The sequence below is a fragment of the Rhineura floridana genome, chromosome 12 (assembly GCF_030035675.1).
Source record: "Rhineura floridana isolate rRhiFlo1 chromosome 12, rRhiFlo1.hap2, whole genome shotgun sequence".
Classification (NCBI taxonomy): Eukaryota; Metazoa; Chordata; class Lepidosauria; order Squamata; family Rhineuridae; genus Rhineura; species Rhineura floridana.
In genome coordinates this window covers 483,527-511,102 of record NC_084491.1, presented here as the reverse complement: position 1 = coordinate 511,102, position 27,576 = coordinate 483,527, and the positions used below count along the sequence as shown (strand labels likewise).

Sequence of the window (27,576 nt, the reverse complement as noted above, 5' to 3'; positions counted from 1 at the left end):
TCCTATTAGGGCATACAGGGGGCTGTTGCAAGAACAGGATATTATTATTATTATTATGTTGGAATGGATGGCCCCCCTTTACTCTGATCCAGTGGACAGAGTAGGGCCATTTGCAGGAGGAAGACAGAAAGGCATGAGAGAAGCAGCAGGGGGCTCTGTCGAACTCCAGCAATTCTGGCCTTTTTAGATTTTTGCTAAGCTGCAGGCAGGCAGCAGGGCTGGCACAGGATGCAAATCCTACCAATGTTACCGGAGTTTCCAAAAAGCAGGCTTCAGGTTTGACATCCCCCACCACTCAAGGTTTGCTCCTGCAGACACCAGCAGAGACACATGCAGGGAGGGGAGTTCGGTGACGGGCAACCTTCAGGGCAAGGGCTGTCAGGGAAGAGCACCTACTTTGCACACAGCAGGCCCCAGCTTCCACCCCCAGCAGTACCTCCATGTGGGGCTGTGAAACTCTGGAGAGTCACGGCCAGTCAACATGGACAATATTGAGCTAAACTGACTGATGGTCTGACTCGGTCAAAGGCAGCTTCGTCATGGGCCCAGGTACCGGCGGGTGGAGTGTGTATTTGTTGGGGGGAGCTGATCTCAAATGCACTGAGCTCCCATTCCTCCCCCTACTCGGATAAGAAAGCTCCCACCCGGGTCTGGGAAGATTGTCCATACAAGTGGAGAATTCCCCTCAGAGGAACCTTTTGTTGTCACACCTGCAATTATCGGGGGGGGGGCAACACGGTGGCCAAACCCCCAGCTTTCATGAACACCAGTCACTTGCAGCCTAAGTCAAAGGGCAAGGGAGACTGCTAGTGGCCACCCCAGCTAACCAACTGTGACGTCGCCCCCGTCCACAGATATGGGATCATCCATTTATTTGAACGATTCCCTTGTTCATGTTGTCAGGAAGATTTGTGGGTGCTTCCGTACTGGATGGCAGACTCCTCTCCTTCTGGAGGAGAGCTTTTGACAGGAGCAGAGCTGGAGTCAGCACACTGCCTCTCTGGCCCCATCGCATTCTGCCTTGGCTTTGTGCCCATTGCCAGGAAGGAAGAAGCGGAGCACGAGGCCTTGAGCTCCCCTGCATGTGGGAGGCAGCAGCCCCTCTCTAGCGAAGGAGAACCTGCCTGGGGCCCTACCTGAGTGAGTTCATGGCAAGAAAGACGGTTCTGCCCTCGCAGGTGCTCCTCCTTGGCTCTCTGGCAGGTGTCCAAGGCCGACTCCTAGCACCTGCTTCAAGCCGGCTGGTCTGTGGCACATGCCCTTCGTGGCACCAGGCCTGGCAAGAGCCACTGGGGGCTGGTGCTGAGATGGCAGAGGTGAGCGGCTTCTCTACACACCCTTCCATCAACCCACCCGCAATTAAGGTTTGCTGCCCTGGGCTCCTACTGGGAGGAAGGACGAGACATCAATCAAATCATAAACAAATAAACAAAAGAGGGTTTGTGCAGCACGTGGACCTCTGCTTCCTCCGTAGCTTAGGCACCTGGGTCTGTTTCCAGGGGCAGGGCTCAGCCCACAAACATACCAAGCAACAGACGATGAGAACATCTGGGAGGAAGTGTGGGATAGAAATGTAATCACTAAACAAACAAACAACGTGTGCAGAGCCCCTGCCGCCTCGTGGATACAGCAGCAGGGCAGAATCATTTAAGGCAGGGGGCAGGATTTCCGGGGAGGGGGATGTGCGCTAACCTCTGAGGACCACATGCTGGCGGTGGGAAGGGAAAAGGGTGACCTCTTTCCGTCTCTCGCTTAGGTTCCATGCCAGGCAGGGAGCAGGACGTTCCTCCCCACCCCACCCCACCCAAATACTGCAGGGCTGCTGGACCACAGGGGGGAGGGGGAGGAAGGAAGAGGCTTCTATCCTTCCCTGCACAGCATGGAAAGGCTGGAGGTGGGGGAGGGGCTCCCTCTGTAACTCGCTCTTAATGATCCCCAAATCTGCAATCAGAAAAAAAAGAGAATGAAAACTAAGGTTCAGACGCCTCTCCCTTTTAGCACAAACACACACTGCTGTTACAAGGGTTTAGCTGCTACCAGAGACCCAAGTATTTCCCCTCATAGCAACATAGTCGGGTCCTGTCTCTCAGGCCAACTGGATTCCGCACGACCTCAAGGAACCAGGCCCTCTCCGCCATGCCAGGGGCAATGCAAGCACAAAAAACAATCCGGCTGCACTTATTGTGCCTCGCCTATACAGGGAGCCTGGGATACAAGTGAACCATTTGCACCATTCTACTGGCCTTGTTTTTTAAGTTTCAGAGGTTCTGCATTCCCTCCATTTACCACTCCAGCACAAGAGTCAAGGCATAATCCAGAACTTCCCTCTCTCTTTTTCAGAGAGAAGCCTTTTGGGGCAATTGCTTTATAGCAAAACAAACGCACCTTCATTGCTCATTTGCTGCACAGAATCCAAACTCTCAAGGAACCCAACTTCTGTTCCAGGGAAATTACATTTTCTGTATTTGTGCTGGGAAAATGCAGAGCTCTTCCAGCAAGTGGAGCCAATGATGTGCTGGTGCTGATTGGACAATGACTGAGTATCAGAGGCCACCAACAAACAGTGATGTGATAGTCGCCGATGACAAAGGTCAACAGCCTCCACCACCCATCTTAAGAGCTGGAAAGTTTCCCCAGGCAGCCAGTCTTCAGACTTCAGCTGGACTTACTACCTAAGTCAAAATTACACATGGCTGGGCCCCAAACCTAGTCAATAATGTGTCACTTTGCCCTACAACTCTGTTCTCTGCAGGGTTACGTTCCTCTCCCTCGCTTTGAAGCACGCACCTTCCAGCGTTTAATTGTGAAGTGGTGGAGGCAGGGAGAGCGAGGGAACGAACGCACACACCAGCCTGGTTCTCTCCCTACCCTGCCCACAGTAAAGATCCCCCTGCAGCAGGGTCACACCCCCCCGCCTGTATTTACCAGATATTCTGTTGTTTCCTTTGGCAATCTGCAGGAATGTCCCAAAGAGGCTGCAATTCAGGAGGGGATGCTTTGAACAGCTCCCGCCTTAACACCCTGAGACTGCAAGGGCAAAAAAGGTGCTCTAAAGCTCTTGCCTGAAGCAGAGTTATGCCAACGGGATAGGAATAGCTTCTCTGGATGCTCTTGGCCTAGTTCAGTAGCCAGGAATCCCACATGCTCCAAGGAAACAGATCTGGGAAGAACCATAAATGGGGCAGCAACCATTCCTTGTTTGGATTTCAGCAACATTAAAAAAAACACAAGTGTTGATTTCAAAGCAAGAGTCAAGGGTGAAATCCTTTGCTTCTTCACTTGTAGGCTCAACATCCTTCTTAGGAAACAGCTGCCAAGTAGAACAGCCCGGGTGCCACAACTCCATCCAGCCTCGTGTCCCTTCTGCTCAAGGGGAAGTGACGCAAGACATCCAGCTGGGCCTGGGTGGGGGACAAGCACCAGGAGAAGATTTCTATGGGTGGGACAGCCAGAGCTAGAGGTACTTGTAGACCACCTTTTCAGGTACCGTCTGCACTTCCATCTTCACTGGGCACTTGTAGAGGAAGGAGAGCAATGTCTCTGTGTAACCGATCAGAAAATAGAACTTAGACGGGAGCAACCGCTGCACAAAAACGACACAGATGACCAAGGTGTTGGCCCGGCGCTTCAGCACAATCTCATTGGCCAGGCAGCTGTGGAAGGTGCCGTAGATGAACCTGCGGATGAAGACGTCCTCCACGACGCGCTCCGCTGCTCCTCCCTCACCACTCAGGTGACCTACAGGTTGGGCAGGCAGGCAGGAAGAGAGAGTGAAGGGAGGGGCCAATTCTGCTTACTTTCCTACAGTAGGCCTCAGGATGTAGCCCAGGGGGCTCATTCTACTCTGCATTCAGAACAGGTGGGTCACAGCTTTCACTGTGCAGCAAAATGGCTGAGCCAGACAGAGCATGGCTCAGAGCACAAAACCCCAGGGTGAAAGGAGGCTTCGTAGCCACCCGACGAGGCCAGACTTGGGAGAACTTGTTATGCAGCTCCTTTCAAGAGCTAAGGCAGGATTCGCACCGCCCCCCAAAACAACCTATTTCAGAACATTGGCTCATCTCCTCCTCCCAAGAAAAAAGGGGTGTGGAAGTTGTTGGGAGCAACCCCCACTCCAGCTAGGGGCAGGCCCACAAGCCCACCATCTCCCATCCTTAATCATTGTCTACCAAGTCCCTTTTGATGACATACACCTCAAATCCAAAATCTTCCAGGCAGCAGAAGCCCTACATGAAGAAAGGCAAGGGCACCCTCAGATTCCTTGTGCACCGCTGCCATGCGCACACACACCCCGCCCTTTCCAGAGGAAAAAAGTATCAAGGCAGTCCATCTGCCCTGCCCACCAACTCACTTGTGTGCTGGGAGAGCCAGCCCTTACGGTGGGCGATGTAGTGTGGTGGGTGGGCTTCCTCATATGTCACGGGCTTGTCCCCTTTCCCAACACGAACCCGTGCAGCTTGGTTCTGCAAGAGAAGCATTGAGGAAGGCATTTCTCTCTCACGCACACACAGAGAGCATGTGTGCACGAGAGTCCGACGCAACCTTTACAATGACAGAATAATAAATAATAATAGTAATCAATCTAATTTATGTGTCGCCTGTCTGGCCAGTGGCCACTCTAGGCGACGTACATACAATAAATACAGCAAAATACAATACAATAAAATACAGTGTAACAATATAAATTATGATAACAAACAATACATAGTAGAAGACGATCCTGCCCTCAACTCAACCCTCTAATGCCACAAGACACAATAAGCCAGAGGTGGACAGGATCTCACTGTTCTCTGGGTAACCTGCAACACTTCAACATGGGTCTTCAATTTCACGTCACTGAACCAGAACAACAAAAAGGTTTTCCCCAAAAACCAGACTGCTGAAAAGAACGCTGGGAGCAGCGGAACAGGAGCGGGTTTCTGTATGAAAGGGGTGTTTCTGGTACTGATAATTCCTAGGCTGAGCAGCTGCAGAGAGGCAGCTCCTTCCTTCTCTCTTAATGTATGTCAGCCTGTCTCAGATACTGCTGGAAGAGAGGGATAGAAATTTGATAAATAAATAAATAATAGTTGGCCCTGGCTTCAGTTGTTTCTAGTAAAAAGGAAGTAGGTCCCCAAAGCATGAAGCTCACCCTACAGTAAGACATGCCAAAGGCAAAGGCCTGTGAAAAGCAGCTGCCATCAAGGAGCACAAGCACTCAAGTGTGCCCCCTAGTGAGCTGAAAAAATATTTCCTTCAATCCCTATCTTGATTTCAAGCTACAATTAGATACAATTTTTCAAATTATTTTTACTTTTGACCTATTCCCCTCCAAATTTTCAAGACAAACTCAAGGGGGCTAACCAATCAAAACATTACACTAGCAACAGCATAAGATATATTACCAATGCGCCCCTCAGGTTTGAGAGAGGGAGGAGCCGATGACCTAACTATATGCAACTGGAATGACTCGACTGGCAATTGCATTGTGGGATTTAAAAAATAAAAAATGCTTCACATGCATGGGGGTGAGTTGACACTTGTCAGTATGTGGCTCACAGGGAGAGGAGCCGCAAGCCTTCCATCCTCAGCTAAGATTTTGGTAAAAAAAAATCTCTCTCCTCAACCCCCAGCAATCTCCTGTGTAGCCATTAACATTGGGAAAAAAGCTCCACCTCCCCACATGCTGCTGCACTGATTGACAGGTATATAAATATTCCACCCAGCCTCTCCCTCTCCCAGGATAGTATTTTAAAGGGCAGTTAGTTGGGCCTTATCTGCATGTAGGGACCTCCATCTGCCCAGTCTCTGTGCCCAGCTCAGCTATGACCTGCTCAGCTGCCCACCACAGGCCAAGTAACGGGGCCTAATTCATAAGAAGAATGCATTTATAACCAAAGTGAAGGGAGCTCCCAACACTTTTCAGAGGGGCATATAGTAAGTCTTCTGCAACACACAAAGGAAACAATCTTTCCCATACAAATATGAGTCAGAGACCCCCATTTGAAGCCATTAGAAGACAATGGGCAGTCCTTCCTGCAAAAGGCCTCACAATGCCCAGCAGCTCTTCCAGGCAGGCCCCCATCCATCTACCCTCCGTCTCTTACCTTGCAGTAGGCAACACTGGTCCGGAAATCCCGCCTTGCACAGAGGTGCCAGGAAGTATTGCCAAGTCTCCCTACAAAGGCCTGAAAAAACAGAACAATCAGGCACTCATCTAACACAACAACAATCCAAGCAAAAGCACCTCCCTCCCAAAAGCCTCTATACATGCTTTTAGGTCAGACCAAGAACTACTGCTATACTGGCACAGGGAACCAGGGCATGTCTCTCACTTTCTAGGACTAGCAGCCAGTATTGAGATGTATGCCGCTGCCTATGAACGCAGAGGTCCCATTTGGTTATCAAGACCTAACAACTGTTGACAGCACTAACAGCTTCCGAGAAGGTCATGGCCTAAGAGAATAAAGAGCACTAGAAGTAAAGGAATGGCAACACAGATGGTGGAAAGGTTTGGATTCTTGGATCATGGTCTGTGCTTCAGTGATGAAACACTTCCCGCGAGAGGTGCAATGATTGGGAAGAATATGTTTGGTAGGAGTCTCACAAACTGATCAAATACTTTAAACCAAACCTTGCTGGGGAGGACTACAAAATCCAAAGAGAGAGCACCACACCAAGTGCTAGGAACGGACTTGAGTGAAACCAGGATGGTGGTGCAACTGCTCACTAACAACACGCAACAGCAAAATGGAAAGGGGGCAGGTGGCAACCCCTGGGGTCGTGTGGGAAATACAAGAGGATGAGGTCAACAGCTTAACAGAGGAAGGCAAATTTATTTATTTATTAATATCCCACCCTTCCTCCCAGTAGGAGCCCAGGGCAGCAAACAAAAGCACTAAAAACACTTTAAACATCATAAAAACAAACTTTAAAATATATTAAAACAAGCATCTTTAAAAGTATTTTTAAAAAAGCTTTAAAAACATATTCAAGTAAAGGTTTAAAAATATCTATATTAAAAAAAAAAGTTTAAAAACATATTAAGAGCAATTCCAACACAGAAGCAGACTGGGATAAGGTCTCAGCTTAAAAGGCTTGTTGAAAGAGGAAGGTCTTCAGTAGGCGCCAAAAAGATAACACAAATGGCACTTGTCTTAAGGGGAGGGAATTCCAAAGGGTCTGTGCTACAACACTAAAGGTCCGCTTCCTATGTTATGCAGAACAGACCTCCTGATAAGATGGTATCTGCAGGAGGCCCTCACCTGCAGAGTGCAGTGATCAGCTGGGTATATAAGAGTAAGATGGTCTTTCAGTTATCCTGGTCCCAAGCTGTACAGGGCTTTGTACACAAAAACGAGAACCTTGAACTTAGCCCGGTAGCTAATAGGTAGTCAGTGCAATTCTTCAAGCAGCGGGGTGACATGTTGGCGATACCCTGCTCCAGTGAGAAGTCTCGCCACTGCATTCTGCACCAACCTCAAGGGCAGCCCTACACAGAGTGCATTACAATAACCCAGCCTGGAGGTTACCAGTGTGTGGATAACAGTGGTCAGGTTATCCCGGTCCAGAAAAGGCCACAGCTGTCTCACCAGCCAAAGCTGGTAAAAGGCACTCCTAGCCACTGAGGTCACCTGGGCCTCTAGCGAGAAAGATGGATCCAGGAGCACTCTCAGACTACAGACCTGCTCTTTCAGAGGGAGAACGATCCAATTCAAAGAAGGCAACTGACCAATTATCCAAACTTGGGAACCACCAACCCACAGAGTCTCCGTCTTGCTAGGATTCAAACCCAGTTTATTGGCCCTCATCCAGCCCACTACCAAGTCCAGGCAGTGGTCAAGGGCTTGCATGGCCTCTCCCAATTCAGATGTTACAGAGAAATAGAGCTGGGTATCATCAGCGTACTGCTGACACCTCGCCCCAGATCTCCTGATGACCGCTCCCAAAGGCTTCATATAGATGTTAAACAGCATGGCGGTCAACAGCACAACTGCCAGGGGCCCGAAAGGCAATCACCCAATGCTATTCTCTGAAAAAGACCTTGGAGATAAGATCGGAACCACTGTAAAACAGTGCATCCGATACCCATCTCACCAAGTCGGCCCAGAAGGATACCATGGTCAATGGTATCAAAAGCAGCTGAGAGATCATGTAAGAGTAACAGGGTCACCCTCCCCATCCTTCTCCTGATAAAGGTCATCCATCAGGTTGACCAAGGCCGATTTAGTCCCATAACCAGGCCTGAACCCAGACTGGAATGGGTCAAGATAATCTGTTTCATCCAAGAGTACTTGCAATTGCTGAGCTACAACCCTCTTCATCACCTTCCCTAAGTGAGGGGGTATTTGCCACTGGTTGGCAATTGTTGCAAACCAATGGGTCCAGGGTGGGCTTTCTCAGGAGTGGTTGGATAACCGCCTCTTTCAGGGTAGCTGGAACCACTCCCTTCCACAACGATGCGTTGACCACACGCTGGATCCATGCAGTAAAAACCCCTCAGCAAGCTTTAATAAGCCAAGAACAGCACGGGTTGAGGAGACATGTTGCTCGCCGCATCATCGCAAGCACCTTGTCCACGTCACCAGACCGCATCAACTGAAACCGTTCCCAAGAAGTTGCAGCAGACGTTGCACTGGACACCTCATTGGGGACTAGAATAGATGTGGATGAGGCATCAAGACTGCTACGGAGGCGAGCAACTTTACCTTCAAAGTGCCTTGCAAACAATTCACAGTGGGCCTGTGAAGGGTCTAAAACTCCATTTCTTGGGGTTGATGCCAACAGACCACTGACAATATGGAAAAGCTCCACTGGATGGCTACTTGAGGATGTGATGGTGGCAGAAAAGTGGGCCTTCTTCACCACCCTCACCGCCGCACAGTAGGCATGGTTATGTTTTACTTGTGCCCGATCAGCTTCACAGCACATCTTTCACCACTTGCGCTCCAGCTGTCATCCAGCCTGTTTCATTGCCCTTAGCTCACTGATGTACCAAGGTGCAAACCAGGGTCTGCAGTGCCAGAGAGGGCGCTTGGGGGCAACTGTGTCAGGAGCCCTAAGCACCTCGCTGTTCCACACTGTGACAAGGGCTTCAACAGGATCACCTGCTCTATCTATTGGGAACTCCCCCAGGGTATTCAGGAATCCTTTGGATGCCATTAGTCTCCGGAGCTGACCGTCTTAATCCGTCCACCACTCCTGCAGGGGGGGATCAGAGCCATAAGTCTAACCTTATGAATAAACAGAACTTAACAGCCATTACTGAAACATGCCAGAATGAGTATCATGAATGGAATCTGGGGACTGAAGGGTGTTAATTTATTGTAAAATAAGAGACCAACAAAGAACACATACGCGTATGAGGAAATCCACAAACTTGAATGTACAAGGTCAGGGTGGTATCCAGTGTCCTACTCCAACTAGACCGATTCAAATCAATACTTGACTAACCTAGGTCCATTAATTTTAATGGGTCTACTCTGAGAAGGACTTAGTTGCATACAACCCTCAGTTCAGAGCATTTGGAAAAAATAAAAGGAGGCGGAAGTAAGCACCATCTCGCTGCCCGAGCTGGCAACAGACTGTCAAGCCTTGCAGGAGGCCTGGGTGATGCCCTCCTAGGTCAGATTATCACATTTTCAAAGAGGAGACTTCAACTATCAGAAAGTCAAATTCTGCTAAGAATAAAAGGTCTAAAATTGCTTTGCTGAAAATTTCATCTTCCAGAAAAAGAGACCAGGAAATCAGCTGCCTTAGACTTGACCCTTATCAACTAAGAAGAACTAGCTGATGAAGGGGAAATGAGGTAGGGAACTCAGTTGGAAATGACAGGGTCACCTTGGGATTTATGAGGAAAGTGAAAGCGGAGCACAGTCAGAAGCACACTTTGGACTTCAGGGAAGCTGATTTCAACAAGTTTAAAGAATTGCTGGGTGTGATCCCATAGGAATACAGAAGAAAAGCAGACAGGTAGGAGTTTGTAAAATGTGAGATATATTAAAGTGCTATAGCTCCTTGGTGGTGCAGCTGCCTTGCATGCAGAAGGTTCCTGGTTCAATCCCCAGCAGCATCTCCGGGTGGGGGTGGGAAAAGACCCCTGCCCAAAACCCTGGAGCGCCTCTGCCAGTCAGTGCAGGCAACACGGAGTTAGATGGACCTATCATCTGACTCAATATAAGGGAGATCCCTATGCACCTGTGAAGGCACAACTGCCAACTATCCAGTTCTCCCACTGGCTGTCTGAGGACCTCTCGGAGAAGCTCTGGCTCATACTTGACATGTGTGGGGAATAGGAGGAGAGGCAAAGCACCAAAGAGAAGGGCAAAGGCCCAGCCAAAGCTTCGAGGGGGAGCAGCAGGAACATTAAAGAGATGCAAAAAACAAAAAAGGGGGGTTCTGTGGGGGGTATGCTTGGAGCCAGAGGAAGAACAAGGGTGGGTCACCTGAGAGGCGAGGATGGAGAAATGTGAGCAGGTGATGGAGAGAAAAGCAGAATGCTTGGCTCTTACTCTGCCTCAGTCTTTTCCCACAAGGGACACCTGTGCTCAACCTGGCCAAACAGATCAACTTATGAAGGTAAGGAATTGCAACCCAAGACAGGTACAGAAGTATCTGGAAACTCTGAATGAATTCAGGTCTTCAGAGTCTGATAAACTGCACCTGTTGGTATTAAAATAACTTGTAGATGTGATCTTAAGTTCTATCTGTAATTTTTGAAAATCTCTGGTGAATGGGTGAAATGCCATGTGACTGAGTATAGGCAAATGTTGTTCCCATCTTCAAAAATGGGGGGTGGGGTGGGGTGGGGGAAGGAGGATCTCAGCAACTATTGAACAGTCAGCTTGACACCTGCGAAGATTCTAGAACAGATCATTAAGCAATCAGCCTGTGAGCATTTGCAAATGACTCTGTGATCATGAAGAACCAGGATGGGTTTCTCAAGAACAAATAATGCCAGACTAACCTTATCTCCTTTTCTGACAGAGGCACTAGCCTGGGAGATCATGGGATGCTATGGAGTTTATCTTGATATCAGCAAGGCTTTCAACATCCCCTATGAAATTCTGCTGGCAAGCTGGTTAAAGGTGGTTAGAATGTGCACTTTTAGGTAGTTTAATGGATTGTACCAAGAAGTACTAATCAGTGGCTCCTTATCAACATGGACAGAAGAGACCAGTTAGATACCACAGGGTTCTATCCTGCAACTGACAAAGTTTAACATATTTCTAAATGACTTAGAGGAAGGCTGCCTGGAAGACGTAGACCCCTGACAGGACCTTTTCAGTGGCAGTTCCCAGTTGGTGGAATGCCCTACCTGGTGAAGTGCATTTGTCTCCCTCACTGACTTTCAGGGGGAATTTAAAAACTTTCCTGTTCACCCTGGCATTTGATAGCAAAAAGACACTGTTTCTGGCAACTTTGGGATCAATGTTTTTTGGGTTTTTTTAAAAGAATATCTAACTTTTTTTAGATTTTTAAAAAAACGTATTGATGTTTTCACCACCCTAGTCTCCTTTGGGAGGAAAGGCAAGATATAAATTGAATGATTATTATTAATAACAATAATCAAGGAGTTGCTCATGAAATCTGCAGATGACACCAGGCAGGGAGGGGTAGCTAATACCTTTGAGCACAGAAGTAAGATGCAAGATTTCTCTTGCCTAGGGTGGAGAACTAAGCCAAAATTAACAAAATGAATTTCAACAGAGATAGGCAACAAGACTCAGATGCACAAAAATAGATGGGCGACACCTGGTTGAGCAGCTGTACACGTGAAAAGGAACTAAGTTTTCGTGCTTGTAGCTGATCTAAGTACAAATCAAGAGTGCACTGCGGCAGCTAAAACAGCTAATGCAAGTGTAGGTTGCATCAACAGTAGGAGTAAAACGTCCAGATGGTGAGAAATAATGGTTCTGCCCTATTCTGCCTTGGCTAGATGATCTTGCCTGGAGGGCCAAGTTCTGGACAACACAGATGAAGGAGGATATTGACAAAGTGGAACGTATCCAAGGATGGCAAAGGAGGGGGGGCTGGAGCCCAGGAGGAAAGATTGAAAGTGCTGGAAAAAAGGCAATTCAGAGGCAATACAGTAGCCATCTTCAAAAACCTGAGGGGCTGTCGCATTGACAATACCACAAGTTGAATCAGGACTAAAGTTTAAAGGGATTTCTTTAAACTAAACTTTAGTAAAAACTTCCTGGCGGTACAAGCAGCTCGACAAAGGATCATAATGCTTCAGACTTCCGGGAAGGGTGACTTAGCCTGTGCCTGCTTTTGGGACGGGCTCCCGCCGCAAAAGAAGCTTATTCAGATATAAATCAGTCAAAACATTTTTTTTTTGACTGATGAAACTTCTCCCGGGCAGGGAGAAACGAAGAGATTAACCTCAAAGCCTATTTTTGTTGGGAGGACTAGATTTCATTGATTTATGAGACGAGGTCCAGCCAACAAGGAAGGACGGATTTTCAACAAGCTCTATCTGATAAAGCGACACGTTCATCTTTTCTTTAGAGAGAGAACGGACTAACAGGCAAGCACCCTTCTTTCTATATTTTTTTACTTGACTTAAACTGTTGCAGTAAAAGGAGATTTGCCAGATGGATCGGCTTTGGACATCTTTTCGGTGAGCTATAACTCTTCTCTGCTATGCACTAATTAACAGCTTATCTCTGTTTTTGTTGCAAAAAGCTGTCCTGGATTTGCATTCTAAAGATATACACAGAAGAGAGATTTCTATTCCTGATTTCTATTCTGAAGAATATTATATTGTCTGAGATTACTCTCTTTTTGGTTTATTTTATTTTGACGAATCTGTTTCCTGACGACGCCATTAATTGTTTCGATCCTGGGAACTACATTTTGTTTTCCTAAGCATAGTGAGATAAGGCTGGCTGTTCTGTTTATACTGTGATGTCATCAAGTTTGGAGTATTAACCCAATTGTTGCTGAAATAAGAAGTGGTTCTCTTATATTTTTCTTTTAAAATGGCAATCAAGAAAGTGGCTGAGAATCTGGAAGTAACTAGGTTTCAGAAAATAATGGATGAGATTGAGATAACGAAACGAACCCTGCGACAGGGTTGTAAGGAGCTGAAAATTGAATTGTGCAAAATGATCCAGGAGTTTAAAGAAATAGGGGTCCCTGTGAGAGAGGAGACCCTGGAGCCTGGAACAAACGTGGAACAGGAAAAAGATTTGGAATTTATGGATTTTAGAAATAAAATCTACTGTTTGGAATTCAATGTTATCTCTGAAGAAATTAATGAAGATATTGGAGATAAGGTTGTCAATGGCATGGATAATCTTCTGGACTGGAATGATGTGATGGAGCCTAATATGGAGAAGACCTATGGAATTAACTGCAGCCATGTGACAAGGGAAAAACTTTCAAGAGATGAGCCAGTACATTTTGTAAAAAAGAACAGAGATATGTTTTTACTGCAGTATTCCAGCAACCTATTCAGAATGGATGGCAAGAAAATATTTGGGATAGAGGAAATTCCCATTAGACTCTTACTATATGACTATGGTTATGACAGCAAGATTATTACGGAATACTGATAATGGAAGATTGGACACTGAAATTACTGGAGTTAACAAGACTATTGAAGATGGAAGATGGAAGATGGAACTAATAGGGATAATAGAATAATGGCTATTGAAATTATTGAACCTAATAGACTCTGATGAGATGGATTAATCGAAATGTTTATTTTGACTATGGTTATGACAATAAGATTATTATAATTATTAATGAGATGGATTAATCGACATGCTTATCTGGAGAAAAATTGATAGATATATTTCTTAAAGAATTGAAACCTCTCTTTGACTTTTTGTGGAAAGAATAAAGTAATGTTTATGAGATTTGATGATTAAGTAAGATAACTACTGGAGGAAAGTGATTTTATAATATGATTTAAGAGACAGGATTGTTATACATTGTAGACCTATAACTGATTTGATCTGTGACAAATGGGAAGTTAATATTTCTATGGTTATGACAGCAAGATTATTACGGAATACTGATAATGGAAGATTGGACACTGAAATTACTGGACTTAACAAGACTATTGAAGATGTAAGATGGAAGATGGAACTAATAGGGATAATAGAATAATGGCTATTGAAATTATTGAACCTAACAGATTCTGATGAGATGGATTAATCGAAATGTTTATTTTGACTATGGTTATGACAATAAGATTATTATAATTATTAATGAGATGGATTAATCGACATGCTTTTCTGGAGAAAAATTGATAGATATATTTCTTAAAGAATTGAAACCTCTCTTTGACTTTTTGTGGAAAGAATAAAGTAATGTTTATGAGATTTGATGATTAAGTAAGATAACTACTGGAGGAAAGTGATTTTATAATATGATTTAAGAGACAGGATTGTTATACATTGTAGACCTATAACTGATTTGATCTGTGACAAATGGGAAGTCAATATTTTACTTTTTATTTTTTTTTGTCTAACTATTTTTGATTTTGTTTTTTGTCTTTGAATGTTTTATGGTTTTGTTTTGTATGTTTTATGAAAATCTGAATAAAAATTATTGTAAAAAAAAAAGACAAAGGATCATAATGCTTCGGAAGGTGGTGGACTCTGTCAAGAGCGATGGATGGATGGACGGCTGGCTGGCTGCCAGAGACACCAAAAAAGGGGGTCAAAGACCAAGATGCTGGAAAATAGGAACTTTTATTATAGATAAAACCCAACGCGTTTCAGCCTATTATCTGCAGGCTTTCATCAGGGGCTATGGTAAATCAAACAAAAGGGACAAGTTAACTCTACACACATATAAAATCATACACACATACATAGTACATATAAGTCTTTAGGACAATCTGATACTGACATGATGGCTTATAAGATTGTAAGACCAGCAAATCGCTTTCTGTACTGTGTCAAAGTCAAATGTCTCAATGAGTAATGCAATTGGATTGTCTGTATATATACACAAGCAGTCCAAAGCGAAGTACAGGTGAATACAATAATGTTCCCTGTAGCATGAGGAACAGCTAACACCTGGATGCAAGAAACAAATGAGGGACTAAGGGAAATTTTCAAAATTTACAGTAGGGGGAGAAGCTCAAAATCTTCATTTAACCCACTGGGGGTCATTGTTTTTAAAGTTAAAATCCAAGATAACTCTTTTCTTAATAGAATATCTTCATTCTCTCCGTACACCTTCTCCAAAACCCAAAATCTTAGATCGGCTATGGAATGTGGGCATTGGCTATAGTGATCCACTAGAGGGGCTCCCATCCTTTTATTCCTTAAGTTGCTAAGATGCTCTCCTATGCGTTTTTTAATCATTCTTGAAGTCTGACCCACATACATTTTTGAGCAGCCACACTGTATCACGTAAATGACTCTTGAAGTGTTGCAAGTTGAAAAGTGATTCAGAGTGTGTCTTTTGTGATTGACTGGATTGGTAAATTCCATCATTTTGCAAGTGTATCTGCAGAAAACACAGTGACCACGGATGGTGACCCCTAGGTGCAGTGGTACCTGGAAGGACCTTTGTGCTTGGATACAAATTTACCTTGAAATCACTTTTGACTAGGATATCCTTCAAATTCCTGGTTCTCTTAAAATTATTATTATTATTTATTAGACTTATATACTGCCCGACTAGCAATAGCTCTCTGGGCAGTGAACACAGAAAATACAATAAAATCACATAGTATAATACAACAAAACATATAAAATAAAATAATTTAAAAACAATCACAGCAGATTTTAAATTAAATTAACTTAAATTAGTATGCCTCGGAGAAGAGGAAGGTTTTAACTTGGCGCCGAAAGGGTAACAATGTCGGCGCCAAGCGCACCTCCAAGGGGAGACCATTCCACAGTTCGGGGGCCACCACTGAGAAGGCCCTAGATCTTGTCACCACCCTCCGGGCCTCCCTATGAGTCGGAACCCGGAGGAGGGCCTTCGTAGAAGAACGTAGAGTACAGGCCGGTTCGTATCGGGAGAGGCGTTCCGACAAGTATCGTGGTCCCACACCGTATAAGGCTTTATAGGTTAATACCAACACTTTGAATCTGGCCCGGAAGCATATTGGCAGCCAGTGCAGGCGAGCCAGAACAGGTGTTATATGCTCGGACCGTGTAATATCGGATACTGATATGTGAGTCAGATTGTCCTAAAGACTTATACGTACTATGTATGTGTGTATGATTTTATATGTGTGTAGAGTTAACTTGTCCCTTTTGTTTGATTTACCATAGCCCCTGATGAAAGCCTGCAGATAATAGGCTGAAACGCGTTGGGTTTTATCTATAATAAAAGTTCCTATTTTCCAGCATCTTGGTCTTTGACCCCCTTTTTTGGTTTCTCTTTTGGATGCTAGCCACCCCGCTTTTTCTTTTTGGCTGCCAGAGACGCCGCGGCCGGGGGCTTCCTGCAAGGGCAGCAGGTCGGACTCGATACCTCCCGAGGCCCCTTCCCAACTCTGACCCTCACCCGGCCGCCCCTCGAAAGGCGCGCTGGCCGTCACACCCCACGCTGGCGGCCCCCGAAGGTTAACTAGGCATCCCATGAAGCGGCCGCCTCGGGGGTCTGTGAGGGACCCGGGACCCCGGGAAGGGGAGGGCGCCTCCTCTCCGCTCAGCCTCCCGCGAGCAGAACCCCGCCCCGCCTCTTTCACTCCGAAACGCCCCTCGCGGGGGAACCACTCGGGCCCCGGAGCATCTTGGCGCCCCGCCTACCCAGGCCCCCGCCCCCGGCAGCCCCCTGCGAGGGCCGAAGCGCCACGCCAGAAGGGTAGGGAGGGGGAAGGCGGCGGCGCAAGGCCCTCGGGGGCTCTCAGGGCTGGAGCGGGCCATTCGGAGGGCCCGCAAAAACACGGCAAGCCCGGCGGCCTTCGCGACTGTATCCCCCGTGCATCGTGCGAAGCGCCCCTCCCAGGGCAGGGCCTCCGCGGGCTCCGCCGCGCCCTCACTCGCCTCGAGGCGCCTCCGAGCCGCCATTGCCGTCCACACGGGCGCCGCCATCTTGGGACAGAACTCGTGATGTATGAAGGGCGGGCGCGCTGACAAGCCAAATCTCGCGAGATGTGCCCGGATGTGCCGAGAACTCGCACGAGATGAAACGTCACGGGTCTTCCTTACGCAAAACCAGGCAAGCCTAAAGAGGCCAGCAGAAGAAGACCGCCCTCATCGTGGTCCGCACTTCCGGTCGTGATCCGACTCCCGCGGCTGCGGGTAGACATTCAACCGGTGCTCTTCCTCCTCACGGGAGACATAGGTAGACTGCCTCTGAACATGGAGGCTTCCTTGCCATCACAGATGCTCGTAATTGGTTTCGGACCTGCATTCTTCTTCCAGGATCCGCTATGGGGAGCCCCAGCCGCGCCCCGGAGCAAAAGAGGCCGCTCGCACAAGCAGCGACGGCAGCCCCCCACATACACTCAGGGGGGGACCAAAGCACGCCCACCACCGCGACGGGGACAGTCCGAGGCTGGTCTGGCAATGACGCTCCCGACCCGCAGCAGGGAAGGAGCCGCCCCCCTCGCGGCCAGACGCACTTCCAGCCGACACACCAAATATCTTTTGGAAAATGATCTTGGCAGTTCCCTTACAGACTCTTATTTGGTATTCATGTTATTTGAATAATAGGAAGTACATTAAATAGATGAGATCAAGTTTCTGAAAGTTATCAAAACATTTTACTTTGCTTTACCTGGATGTTTGCACTGTAACAGATTCATTCACGGTCTTGTGCAACTTCAATAACATTAGCATTTAAGACGCAAGAGCAGTGTATGTATGAGTTGTGAAAATTGCTTTTCATTTTGATCAAAAACTATCTTTTTAGGATCAAACACTGCACAGTTAACAAAGTTTATATTGCGTACAGCGCCTTTAGTACTCAGAAAAAATATAGTTGAATGAGAAGTAGCATTGTTACAATTATTTTTAAGAATCATCTTATACTGCTGCATTGCAGAGCAATTATGCATGCTGGGGGTCCTGACTAAATGAATGGAATGTGTAAGTTGTGCTGAATCCCAGGTGAGGGGCCGTGGCTTCATGTAGGTAGAGAGGTGGCGTTCAGCTTCCTAAGAAGTATGTCAGTGACTGAGGCTGATGCTATTTTGCCCACATGCTGAAGAAAAAAATACTTTGCAGAGACAGCTATCGTATGATTATTTGCAGAGGAAAAAATGGACTGTTCCTGTTTTTGTAATTCAGAAAAAGCAACCTTAGACTAAATTGAGCCGCAGAATATATATTAAAAAACCCTTTTATTTCCTTTTACAATGTCATGCAATTTTTTAAACTGGAACTGTGGCATTGTTTTTGCGGGGGTGTGTGTGAAATCAAGACTTTGCAAGCCCCAAGGATCAGCTGATAATTGGTGCTTGCAAAAGACCCTTTTGGCCCAGCCATCTCTCTCTCTGCCAAAACCTGACATCATCAGCTTAGGGTGAGTGGGTGTGGTTTGGCCCAAATGACCTCACAGGGCCAAATGGGGAAGCCTGATGGTCCTAATTTGGCTCACTGCTGGAGCAGAGGGTTTCTTGCCCTTTGCTTCAACTTGGGCAGTTCAGACAGAAACAAAAGCAAAAGGGAACAGTGTTAGAAAATAAAAACAAAACAAAAAGTGGAGCAAACAAGAATAGGGGCTTAACTACTCCTTCAGCCCTTAGCAGCGGCATAAGATATTCCGGAGGGAGGCATAGTCTTCCGGCTGTGTTGCACACACACTGAGTTGCAGGGCCCAGTTGATGTGTATGTAGCCAAGCGTTTCATAGAAGTGCCACAGGCTTCTCCTGTTGCATTCATGGCTGCTTTTGTGGCCAGTTTACTATATCCCACCCCCAACACCTATATGCTTATGTTTCATGCAGAATTATACCAAGCTTTGATAGCACTTGATGCTTCTGATGAAATGGACTCTAGCCCACAAGGGTTTATGCCCTATGATCACACTTGCTCTCTGTTGAATTGGCAGGCCCTACACCCTTGCCGAAGGTAAAATGCATTTGGCACACCTATATCAGTGAGTGGTTTAAGTAGGGGGGGAATCGGGTGTTGGGAGCCAGTATTGCTCCCCGCATCTAGAGGCACAGTTCAGGTGAAGTGTGGGCCTGGCTGGCGCAGGGCACCCCTACCCAGCCTTGCCCTGGTTATTGTTTCACAGGAGAAGGCGTTTAATGGCTGGCAGAACGTGGGTGGAGGGGGAGGGGTGGGCTGGCACCCAGCAGGAAAATGCGGAAGCAGCATGATCCCTGCAAAGAGGCAGAGCTTAGTTTCTGGCACAGAGGAAGGGGCTGTTGATTTCATGCCCTGCAGGCAGGCTTCCTTCCTTTCCAGAGGCATTTATGTTCTTTGCCTCACTTCCCACAAAGAAACAGGGTTTTAAAAAAACTCAAAATGCTATATTACATTTCTATCCTGTCTTTGTCCAGAGAACTCAAGATAGCATAGATGGGATTCTCAGGGAGCCTCCATCCCTAGGAGCACTTTGTGCTGACAAGGTGGCCCCATCCTGTGTCTCCAAGTCCTGGCTGTCTTCGCTCTTGTGCAGAGCACCTTGTGATGAAAGAGATACTTGGGGGCTCCCCCTCCTCCAGCTTGGTGGCTACAGAAGCTGGTGTGCCGCAGGCAGGCTCAGCCAGTTCTCCAGCTCTGGCTGGCTGGCTAGGCCAGTGCCAGAACTCTTTCTTACAACGCGTCCACCTTCTGCAAACAGTTGCAAAGGAGATTCATACAACACTTAACATTTGGGCATGCAGAGTCTAGAGCATTCTTGTGCTCAGCTGTCCGGCCGGAGAAAAGAGTTCTTTTACATGCCCACACCCACCAATTGCACTCACTCACATTTTCACACATCCCCACATGGAAGCAGCAGCAGCAGCAGCACTGCCCCTCATTGGAGCGACCCACTTCTGCTGATGCAGTTGCTTTCCACAGCAGCCTCCGACAGTGCCAACTTTGTCTGCCCAGAGTCTGTGTCCTGCCTGCCAGCGTGGAGGGCCTCCTGCTGCATGCGGCCAGTTCCTCCTGGGCAGCTACTGCCCACTCTTTCACATTTTTCCTCCTCGGGTCCCGCTTGAGCCTGGGCCGGAGTCTGGCTGTGAGCAGAAAAGGGCTGGCCATTGCTTTTAACCCTGTTGCCTTCAAAAGCAGCATTGTTGGCGATGACCAGGCTGCTCTTTTTCGGCTGGTCCTGGTCCTTCCTCTGCTGTGGTGCCTGTGCCCTTCCCTGGTTACCATCAGGCCCTGCGGGGGGGGGGGGAGGAAGTGGTCATTAAATAAGAAAGCAAGTAAAGGCAGCGCTAAACATTAAAACCGGATAAACTTGGAAGTGGTGCTTTTCAATTTCTTTTTTTAGAAAGGATTGCCTTGCTGAAGGCTGTAGCTCTACCCCACAAAAGACTCTGCAGCCCATCTCCAGCCCCAGTGTTCCTCAGGAAGCAGGCAGCCCTCCCACCCCCTCCAGAGCTATGGCGGCTTCTGCCCCACTCTGCCACAAGCTGTTGCACTATACCTCCCCTTACCACACTTTCTTCCTGCCCCTTATCTCAATCCCCCCCCTCCACCACTGCCGCCACCTCCGCAGCCAGTGCCTTGGGCAGTCTGGCTCAGGAAAGCCAGCCAGCGAGGGTGGCAGCCGTACCAAAATAGCTGAGGAGCACTGGCAGGAAGAGGAGGCCATGCAGCATCCCCAGCAGCGTGATGATGAGGTTGAGGCGGAAGAAGAAGAGCTGGATCAGCTGGGCCTTGGCGAAGGCAAGCACCACAATGCCAGGAAGGTTGGTCATCGCCACGCCAGCAAACACCTGCAGGAGAGAGAAGGTGGGTCACTGCCAGATAGCTCCCAAAGTGGGGCAGAGTGGGGGACCCGCCCCCACGGGGAATGTCGGCATGCAGGCTTGGGGCACTTGCCCCTGGCAGCCTCAGCAAGCAGCAGGGAATGGCTGTACTCTGGGGAGCGGGAGACTGAGTGGCTCTCGGGTCACCTGGCAGCTAGCCGAGGCTGGCCAATTACCGAGTGTGCATGCGCGTGCTCCTTCGGAGGGGGGCCTGGCCTGGCCGTCGCTAAGTCAAGGGAAAAGAACCAGTGAAAACAGCAAGGCTGGGGTGGGAGGAACTCTGGTGAGGAAGAAATGGGCCTGCTGCCACTTTGCCCTAGAAGTTGATGTGTGGCTTTTGTGTCTAGACTGAAGTGGCCTCTTCCTTTTGGCTTGACGACCGGCTTACTAGGAGAGGTCAGGAGGACGCAGAAACCTTATTGACCTCCTCTGGTGTCCTGAAGCGCCTTTAGTCAACTGGGGATCCCATACAAACGAGATAAAACAGAGGGTCCCAAACTGTGATCCGTGAGCTTCAGTCAGGTGGTCCACGGCACGACTGCACTAATAATTCCTTTTGATTTTTACTTGTATTCTTATTGCTTGTTTTATTTCTTATTTTGCATTTTATTGTATTACAGCTTGAATTGCAGATTGTAATACAACAAAATATATTTTTTAAAAAACCAATAGAAATGCAATGGCTACAACAGGCAGAAAAATCATTAAATGGTCCGCCAAGACCACCAGCAATTTTCAAGTGGTCCACCGGGGGGGGGGAGTTTGGGAGCCACTGAGATAGAACAATGGCACTTAAAGGATGAGTCAGACAACCTCAAACCCTAAAATGTAATCCAGTACACACTTACCTGGGAGTAAGTCCCACTAAACTCAATGGAGCTTACTTCAGAGTAGATGTATTGGATTTCAGCCCAAATTAATTCTTCTTGGCAGGTAAACCCATTCAAGAAGAGCATTTCCCCAGATGCGTCAACCTTGATTGATTACTTGCCCAATCTACCGCTAACCTTCCCAGATTTTACCCAATCCTCTTTCATTCCCTCATTTTGAACCTTTCTCATTAGTCACTTTTTCATTTCTCCTCTACACTGGATCCTCTACAAATCTATTTAAACCCAGGCCCAAAGTCTTCATGAGGGCAACTGTGCTGTCATCCCCACCAAAGCGGCCCCAAGCAGCATCCTAAGGACCAGGATGTCCCAATAGTGACAGCACCACCCAGATGACATATCCGGTCCTTGGCTTGCCTTCCTCTGCTTTACTCACTGCGCTCCCCATATTGACAGTGGCCTCTCTGGCCCTTTCCACTTTGGTCGGCCTTGTGCTGACAGCAAATGAGCGGGTGATGTGCGACACAAACTCCACCGAAATGCCCACAGCCTGTGAGGAGAACAGACCTGTTAGCGATGGAAACTCAGCCAGACAGGTTTATTTAGAAACCCACGTTGTGCATTTAGTGTGCCAAGAGGCCACAGTTAAATGTTTTGCACAGCCTGCAGCAAACCTGCCTTTATCACCACTTGACCAGAATTCTGCATCTTACCATTAGTTTAACTGAATGAGGAGGACTGTAGACTTTGGAAAGCCAATTCTCCCCTGGCCATAGGCTGCATTTTATCCAATGGTGGTGGTTGTTGTTATGTGCCTCCAAGTCGACTACGACTTACGGCGACCCTATGAATCAGCAACCTCCAAAAGCATCTGTCATGAACCACCCTGTTCAGATCTTGTAAGTTCAGGTCTGTGGCTTCCTTTATGGAATCAATCCATCTCTTGTTTGGCCTTCCTCTTTTTCTACTCCCTTCTGTTTTTCCCAGCATTATTATCTTTTCTAATGAATCATGTCTTCTCAGTATGTGTCCAAAGTATGATAACCTCAGGTTCATCATGTTAGCTTCTAGTGATAGTTCTGGTTTAATTTGTTCTAACACCCAATTATTGGTCTTTTTCGCAGTCTGTGGTATCCGCAAAGCTCTCCTCCAACACCACATTTCAAACGAGCTGATTTTTCTCTTACCCACTTTTTTCACTATCCAACTTTCACATCCATACATAGAAATCGGGAATACCATGGTCTGAATGATCCTGACTTTGGTGTTCAGTGATACATCTTTGCATTTGAGGACCTTTTCTAGTTCTCTCATAGCTGCCCTCCCCAGTCGTAGCCTTCTTCTGATTTCTTGACTATTGTCTCCATTTTGGTTAATGACTGTGCCAAGGTACTGATAATCCTTGACAAGTTCGATGGTACAAAATGGAAATGGACTGCCTTCAAGTTGATCCCGACTTATGGTGACCCTATGAATAGGGTTTTCATGGTAAGTGGTATTCAGAGGGGGTTTCCCATTGCCTTCCTCTGAGGCTAAGAGGCAGTGACTGGCCCAAGGTCACCCAGTGAGCTTCATGGCTGTGTGGGGATTCGAACCCTGGTCTCCCAGGTCACAGTCCAACACCTTAACCACTACACCACACTCATAAATTAATTGGTGAAGGAAGAGAAGCATGGAGGAAGAAAGAGGAAGCCCAGCACTGCCCTTCAACCTGCTGCATCTGTGGAATATATGCCACCTTTTGCTGAGGGACCAAGCTTGGCAACAGGAAAGTGTGCTGGGTCAGGCATCTAGAAATCCTACCACAAAACATCTCCAAAATTCTTGAAAATAAACCCAGTTCCGGACTTCCGGGAAGGGTGACTTAGCCTGTGCCTGCTTTTGAGACGGGCTCCTGCCTCAAAAGAAGCTTATTCAGATATATCAGTCAGTTTTTTTTTTTTTTTGACTGATTAAACTTCTCCCGGGTAGGGAGAAACGAAGAGATTAACCTCAAAGCCTATTTTTGTTGGGACGACCAGATCTCATTAATTTATGGGACGAGGTCCAGCCGACGAAGGTGGGACGGATTTTCAACAACAAGCTCTATCTGATAAAGCGAACGTTCATCTTATCTTCTAAGAGAGAACGCACTAACAGGCAAGCACCCTTCTTTCTATATTTTTCTTTTACTTGACTTAAATTGTTGCTGTTTAAAAGAGATTTGCCAGATTGATCGGTTTTTGACATCTCACTGGGGAGCCATAACTTCTCTCTGCTACTCACTAATTAATAGCTTATCTCTGTTTTTGTTGCAAAAAGCTGTCCTGGATTTGCATTCTAAAGATATACACAGAAGAGGGATTTCTATTCCAGATTTTTATTTTGAAGAATATTATATTGTCTGAGACTACTCTCTTTTTGGTCTATTTTATTTTGACGAATCTGTTTCCTGACGACCGCCATTAATTGTTTCGATCCTGGGAACTGCATTTTGTTTACTTAAGCATGGAGAGATAAGGCTGTCTGCTCTGTTTATACTGTGATGTCACCAAGTTTGGAGTATTAACCCAATTGTTGCTGAAATAAGAAGTGGTTTTCCTATATTTTTCTTTTAAAATGGCAATTAAGAAAGTGGCTGAGAATCTGGAAATAACTATGTTTCAGAAAATAATGGATGAGATTGAGATAACGAAACAAAACCTGCGACAGGGTTGTAAGGAGCTGAAAATTGAATTGAGTAAAATGAAGCAGGAGATTAAAGATATAGGGGTCCCTGTGAGAGAGGTGACCCTGGAAGGGGTCCCTGTGAGAGAGGAGACCCCGGAGATTGGAACAAACGTGGAACAGGAAAAAGATTTGGAGTCTATGGACTTTAGAAACAAAATCTATTGTTTGGAGACACAGGAGATTAAAGACATAGGGGTCCTTGTGAGAGAGGAGACCCTGGAGACTGGAACAGGGGTCCCTGTGAGAGAGGAGACCCTGGAGACTGGAACAGGGGTCCCTGTGAGAGAGGAGATCCCGGAGATTGGAACAAACGTGGAACAGGAACAAGATTTGGAGTCTATGGACTTTAGAAATAAAATCTATTGTTTGGAACTCAATGTTATCTCTGAAGAAATTAATGAAGATTCTAGAGATAAAGTTATCAATGGCATGGATAATCTTCTGGACTGGAATGATGTGATGGAGCCCAATATAGAGAAAATCTATGGAATTAACTGCAGCCATGTGACAATGGAAAAACTTTCAAGAGATGACCCAGTGTATTTTGAAAAAAAGAACAGAGATATGATTTTACAGCAGTATTTCAGCAACCTATTCAGAATGGATGGCAAGAAAATATTTGGGATAGAGGTAATTCCCATCAGACTCTTACTATATGACTATGGCTTTGACAGCAAGATTATTATGGAATACTGATAATGGAAGATTGGATACTGAAATTACTGGACTTAACAAGACTACTGAAGATGGAAGATGGAAAATGGAACTAATAGGGATAATAGAACAATGGCTACTGAAATTACTGAACCTAACAGATTCTGATGTGATGGATTAATTGAAATGTTTATTTTGACTATGGTTATGACAATAAGATTATCATAATTAGTAATGAGATGGATTAATCGATATGCTTATCTGGAAAAAAAAATTGATAGATATATTTCTTAAAGAATTGAAACCTCTCTTTGACTTTTTGTGGAAAGAATAAAGTAATGTTTATGAGATTTGATGATTAAGTAAGATAACTACTGGAGGAAAGTGATTTTATAATATGACTTAAGAGACAGGATTGTTATATATTATAGACTTATAACTGATTTGATCTTTGACAAATGGGAAGTCAATATTTTACTCTTTATTTTTTATTTTTTTTTCTTTTTTTCTTTTTGTTTAACTATTTTTGATTTTGTTTTTTGTCTTTGAATGTTTTATGATTTCGTCTTGTATGTTTTATGAAAATCTGAATAAAAATTATTGAAAAAAAAAAAAAGAAAATAAACCCAGTTCCCTGATTATTTTTATTATTGAGACAAAATCCTATATTCTGATGCGAGTCTAAGACCATAGGTACACTAGTGAGCACAGTAGCATTTCCCTTGGCTGCACCTAGAGGGGGAACGAGTTGACCTGCTGATCTATTGTGAAATCTCTTTGAAGCTGAATTAAAAAAACGCACTCAAGCTGCTCCCACCAGGTTTTACAGGGAAAAGCGGGAGGGTGTGCCCCTGTTTTGGAACTGGAAGAACAGTGCGTGTGGGTCCTAGTCCTGCTCCCTAAAGTGTCTAGGACTTGGCACTCCCTGCAGTGAATCTTGAATAGGCAGCTATTTGGAGTTTTATTTTGAAACACATATTCTCAGGTAACTCTTTTTCACAATAGCCTGCGTTGGATAGTCCTTTTATTCAACTTGCAGGCAGTCCATGTATTGTTGTTGTTGTTTGATTTATATTCCGCCCTTCCAGCAGGAGCCCAGGGCGGCAAACAAAAGCACTAAAAACATTAAAACATCATAGAAACAAACTTTAAAACACATTAAAATAAAACATCTTCAAAAATGTTACTTTAAAAAGCTATGAAAACATCTTCTAAGATTAAAAACATTTTTAAAAAGTTTAAGAACATATTAAAAAGCAATTCTAACACAGATGCAGCCTGGGATAGGTTTCAACTTAAAAGGCTTGCGGAAAGAGGAAAGTCTTCAATAGGCGCCAAAAAGATAACAGAGATGGCACCTGTCTAATATTTAAGGGGAGGGAATTCCACAGGGTAGGTGCTGCCACACTAAAGGTCCGTTTCCTATGTTGTGCAGAACGGACCTCCTGATAAGATGGTATCTGCAGGAGGCCCTCACCTGCAGAGCGCAGTGATCGACTGGATATATAAGGGATAAGACGGTCTTTCAGGTATCCTGGTCCCCAAGCTGTATAGGACTTTATACACCAAAACTAGAACCTTGAACTTGGCCCGGTAGCAAATGGGCAGTCAGTGCAGTTCTTTCAGCAGCGGGGTGACATGTTGGCAATACTCTGCCCCAGTGAGCAATCTCGTAGCCGCATTTTGCACCAGCTGCAACTTCCAGACCAACCTCAAGGGTAGCCCCACATAGAGCACATTACAGTAACCCAGCCTGAAGGTTACCAAAGCATGGACAACAGTGGTCAGGCTATCCCAGTCCAGAAACAGCCACAGCTGTCTTACCAGCTGAAGTTGGTAAAAGGCACTCCTAGCCACTCAGGTCACCTGGGCCTCTAGCGACAAAGATGGATCCAGGAGCACCCCCAGACTACGAACCAGCCCTTTCAGAGGGAGTATGACCCCATCCAAAGCAGGCAACTGACCAATTATCCAAACTCAGGAACCACCAACCCACAGCCCCTCCGTTTTGCTAGGATTCAGAGTCAAGGGCTTGCATGGCCTCTCCTGATTCAGATGTTATGGAGAAATAGAGCTGGGTATCGTAGGCATACTGCTGAAACCTCACGCCAAATCTCCTGATGACCACTCCCAGGGGCTTCATATAGATGTTAAACAGCATGGGGGACAAGATGGTACCCTGCGGCACCCCACAGCACAACTGCCAGGGGGCAGAAAGACAATCACCCAATGCTATTGTCTGAGAATGACCCTGGAGATAGGATCGGAACCACTGTAAAACAGTGCCTCCAATACCCATCTCACCAAGTCGGCCCAGAAGGATACCATGATCAATGGTATCAAAAGCAGCTGAGAGATCATGTAAGAGTAACAGGGTCACCCTCCCCATCCTTCTCCTGATAAAGGTCATCCATCAGGCTGACCAAGGCCAAAAGTCCCATAACCACACCTGAACCCAGACTGGAATGGGTCAAGATAATCTGTTTCATCCAAGAGTACTTGCAATTGCTGAGCCACAACCCTCTCAAATCACCTTCCCTAAGAAGGGGGTATTTGCGACTG

General features: G+C 46.3%; 2 protein-coding genes across 2 annotated transcripts in view; both read right to left on the bottom strand.

Moving 5' to 3' along the window:
• Positions 1-1,549: 1,549 nt before the first annotated feature.
• LOC133368623 (small ribosomal subunit protein uS3mA-like) lies at positions 1,550-17,473 on the bottom strand. Its single transcript, XM_061593075.1, has 4 exons — positions 16,947-17,473; positions 6,087-6,167; positions 4,352-4,463; positions 1,550-3,738 (listed from the first exon to the last, which is right to left on the bottom strand). The coding sequence occupies exons 1-4, from the start codon at positions 16,992-16,994 to the stop codon at positions 3,455-3,457; spliced, it is 525 nt and encodes a 174-aa protein (XP_061449059.1). The 5' UTR covers positions 16,995-17,473; the 3' UTR covers positions 1,550-3,454.
• Positions 17,474-17,963: 490 nt separating this feature from the next.
• NPC1L1 (NPC1 like intracellular cholesterol transporter 1) overlaps positions 17,964-27,576 on the bottom strand; it is a 41,266-nt gene continuing 31,653 nt past the window's right edge. Inside the window, exons 16-18 of the mRNA XM_061593351.1 lie at positions 22,088-22,201; positions 20,626-20,788; positions 17,964-20,228 (exon numbers count right to left, since the gene is read on the bottom strand). Of these exons, the coding sequence (XP_061449335.1) occupies positions 19,876-20,228; positions 20,626-20,788; positions 22,088-22,201 (630 nt within the window). The 3' untranslated portion in view covers positions 17,964-19,875. The remainder of the gene's footprint in view (positions 20,229-20,625; positions 20,789-22,087; positions 22,202-27,576) is intronic.

Bases quoted from the DNA above. Each gene is read 5' to 3' on its own strand.
- LOC133368623 (XM_061593075.1), bottom strand. From the start codon at position 16,994: ATGGCGGCGCCCGTGTGGACGGCAATGGCGGCTCGGAGGCGCCTCGAG. The intron at 6,168-16,946 runs GCGAGTGAGGGC...CTGTTTTTTCAG, and splicing joins CGGCTCGGAGGCGCCTCGAG to GCCTTTGTAGGGAGACTTGG. The intron at 3,739-4,351 runs GTGAGTTGGTGG...CCCAACCTGTAG, and splicing joins CTGGCTCTCCCAGCACACAA to GTCACCTGAGTGGTGAGGGA.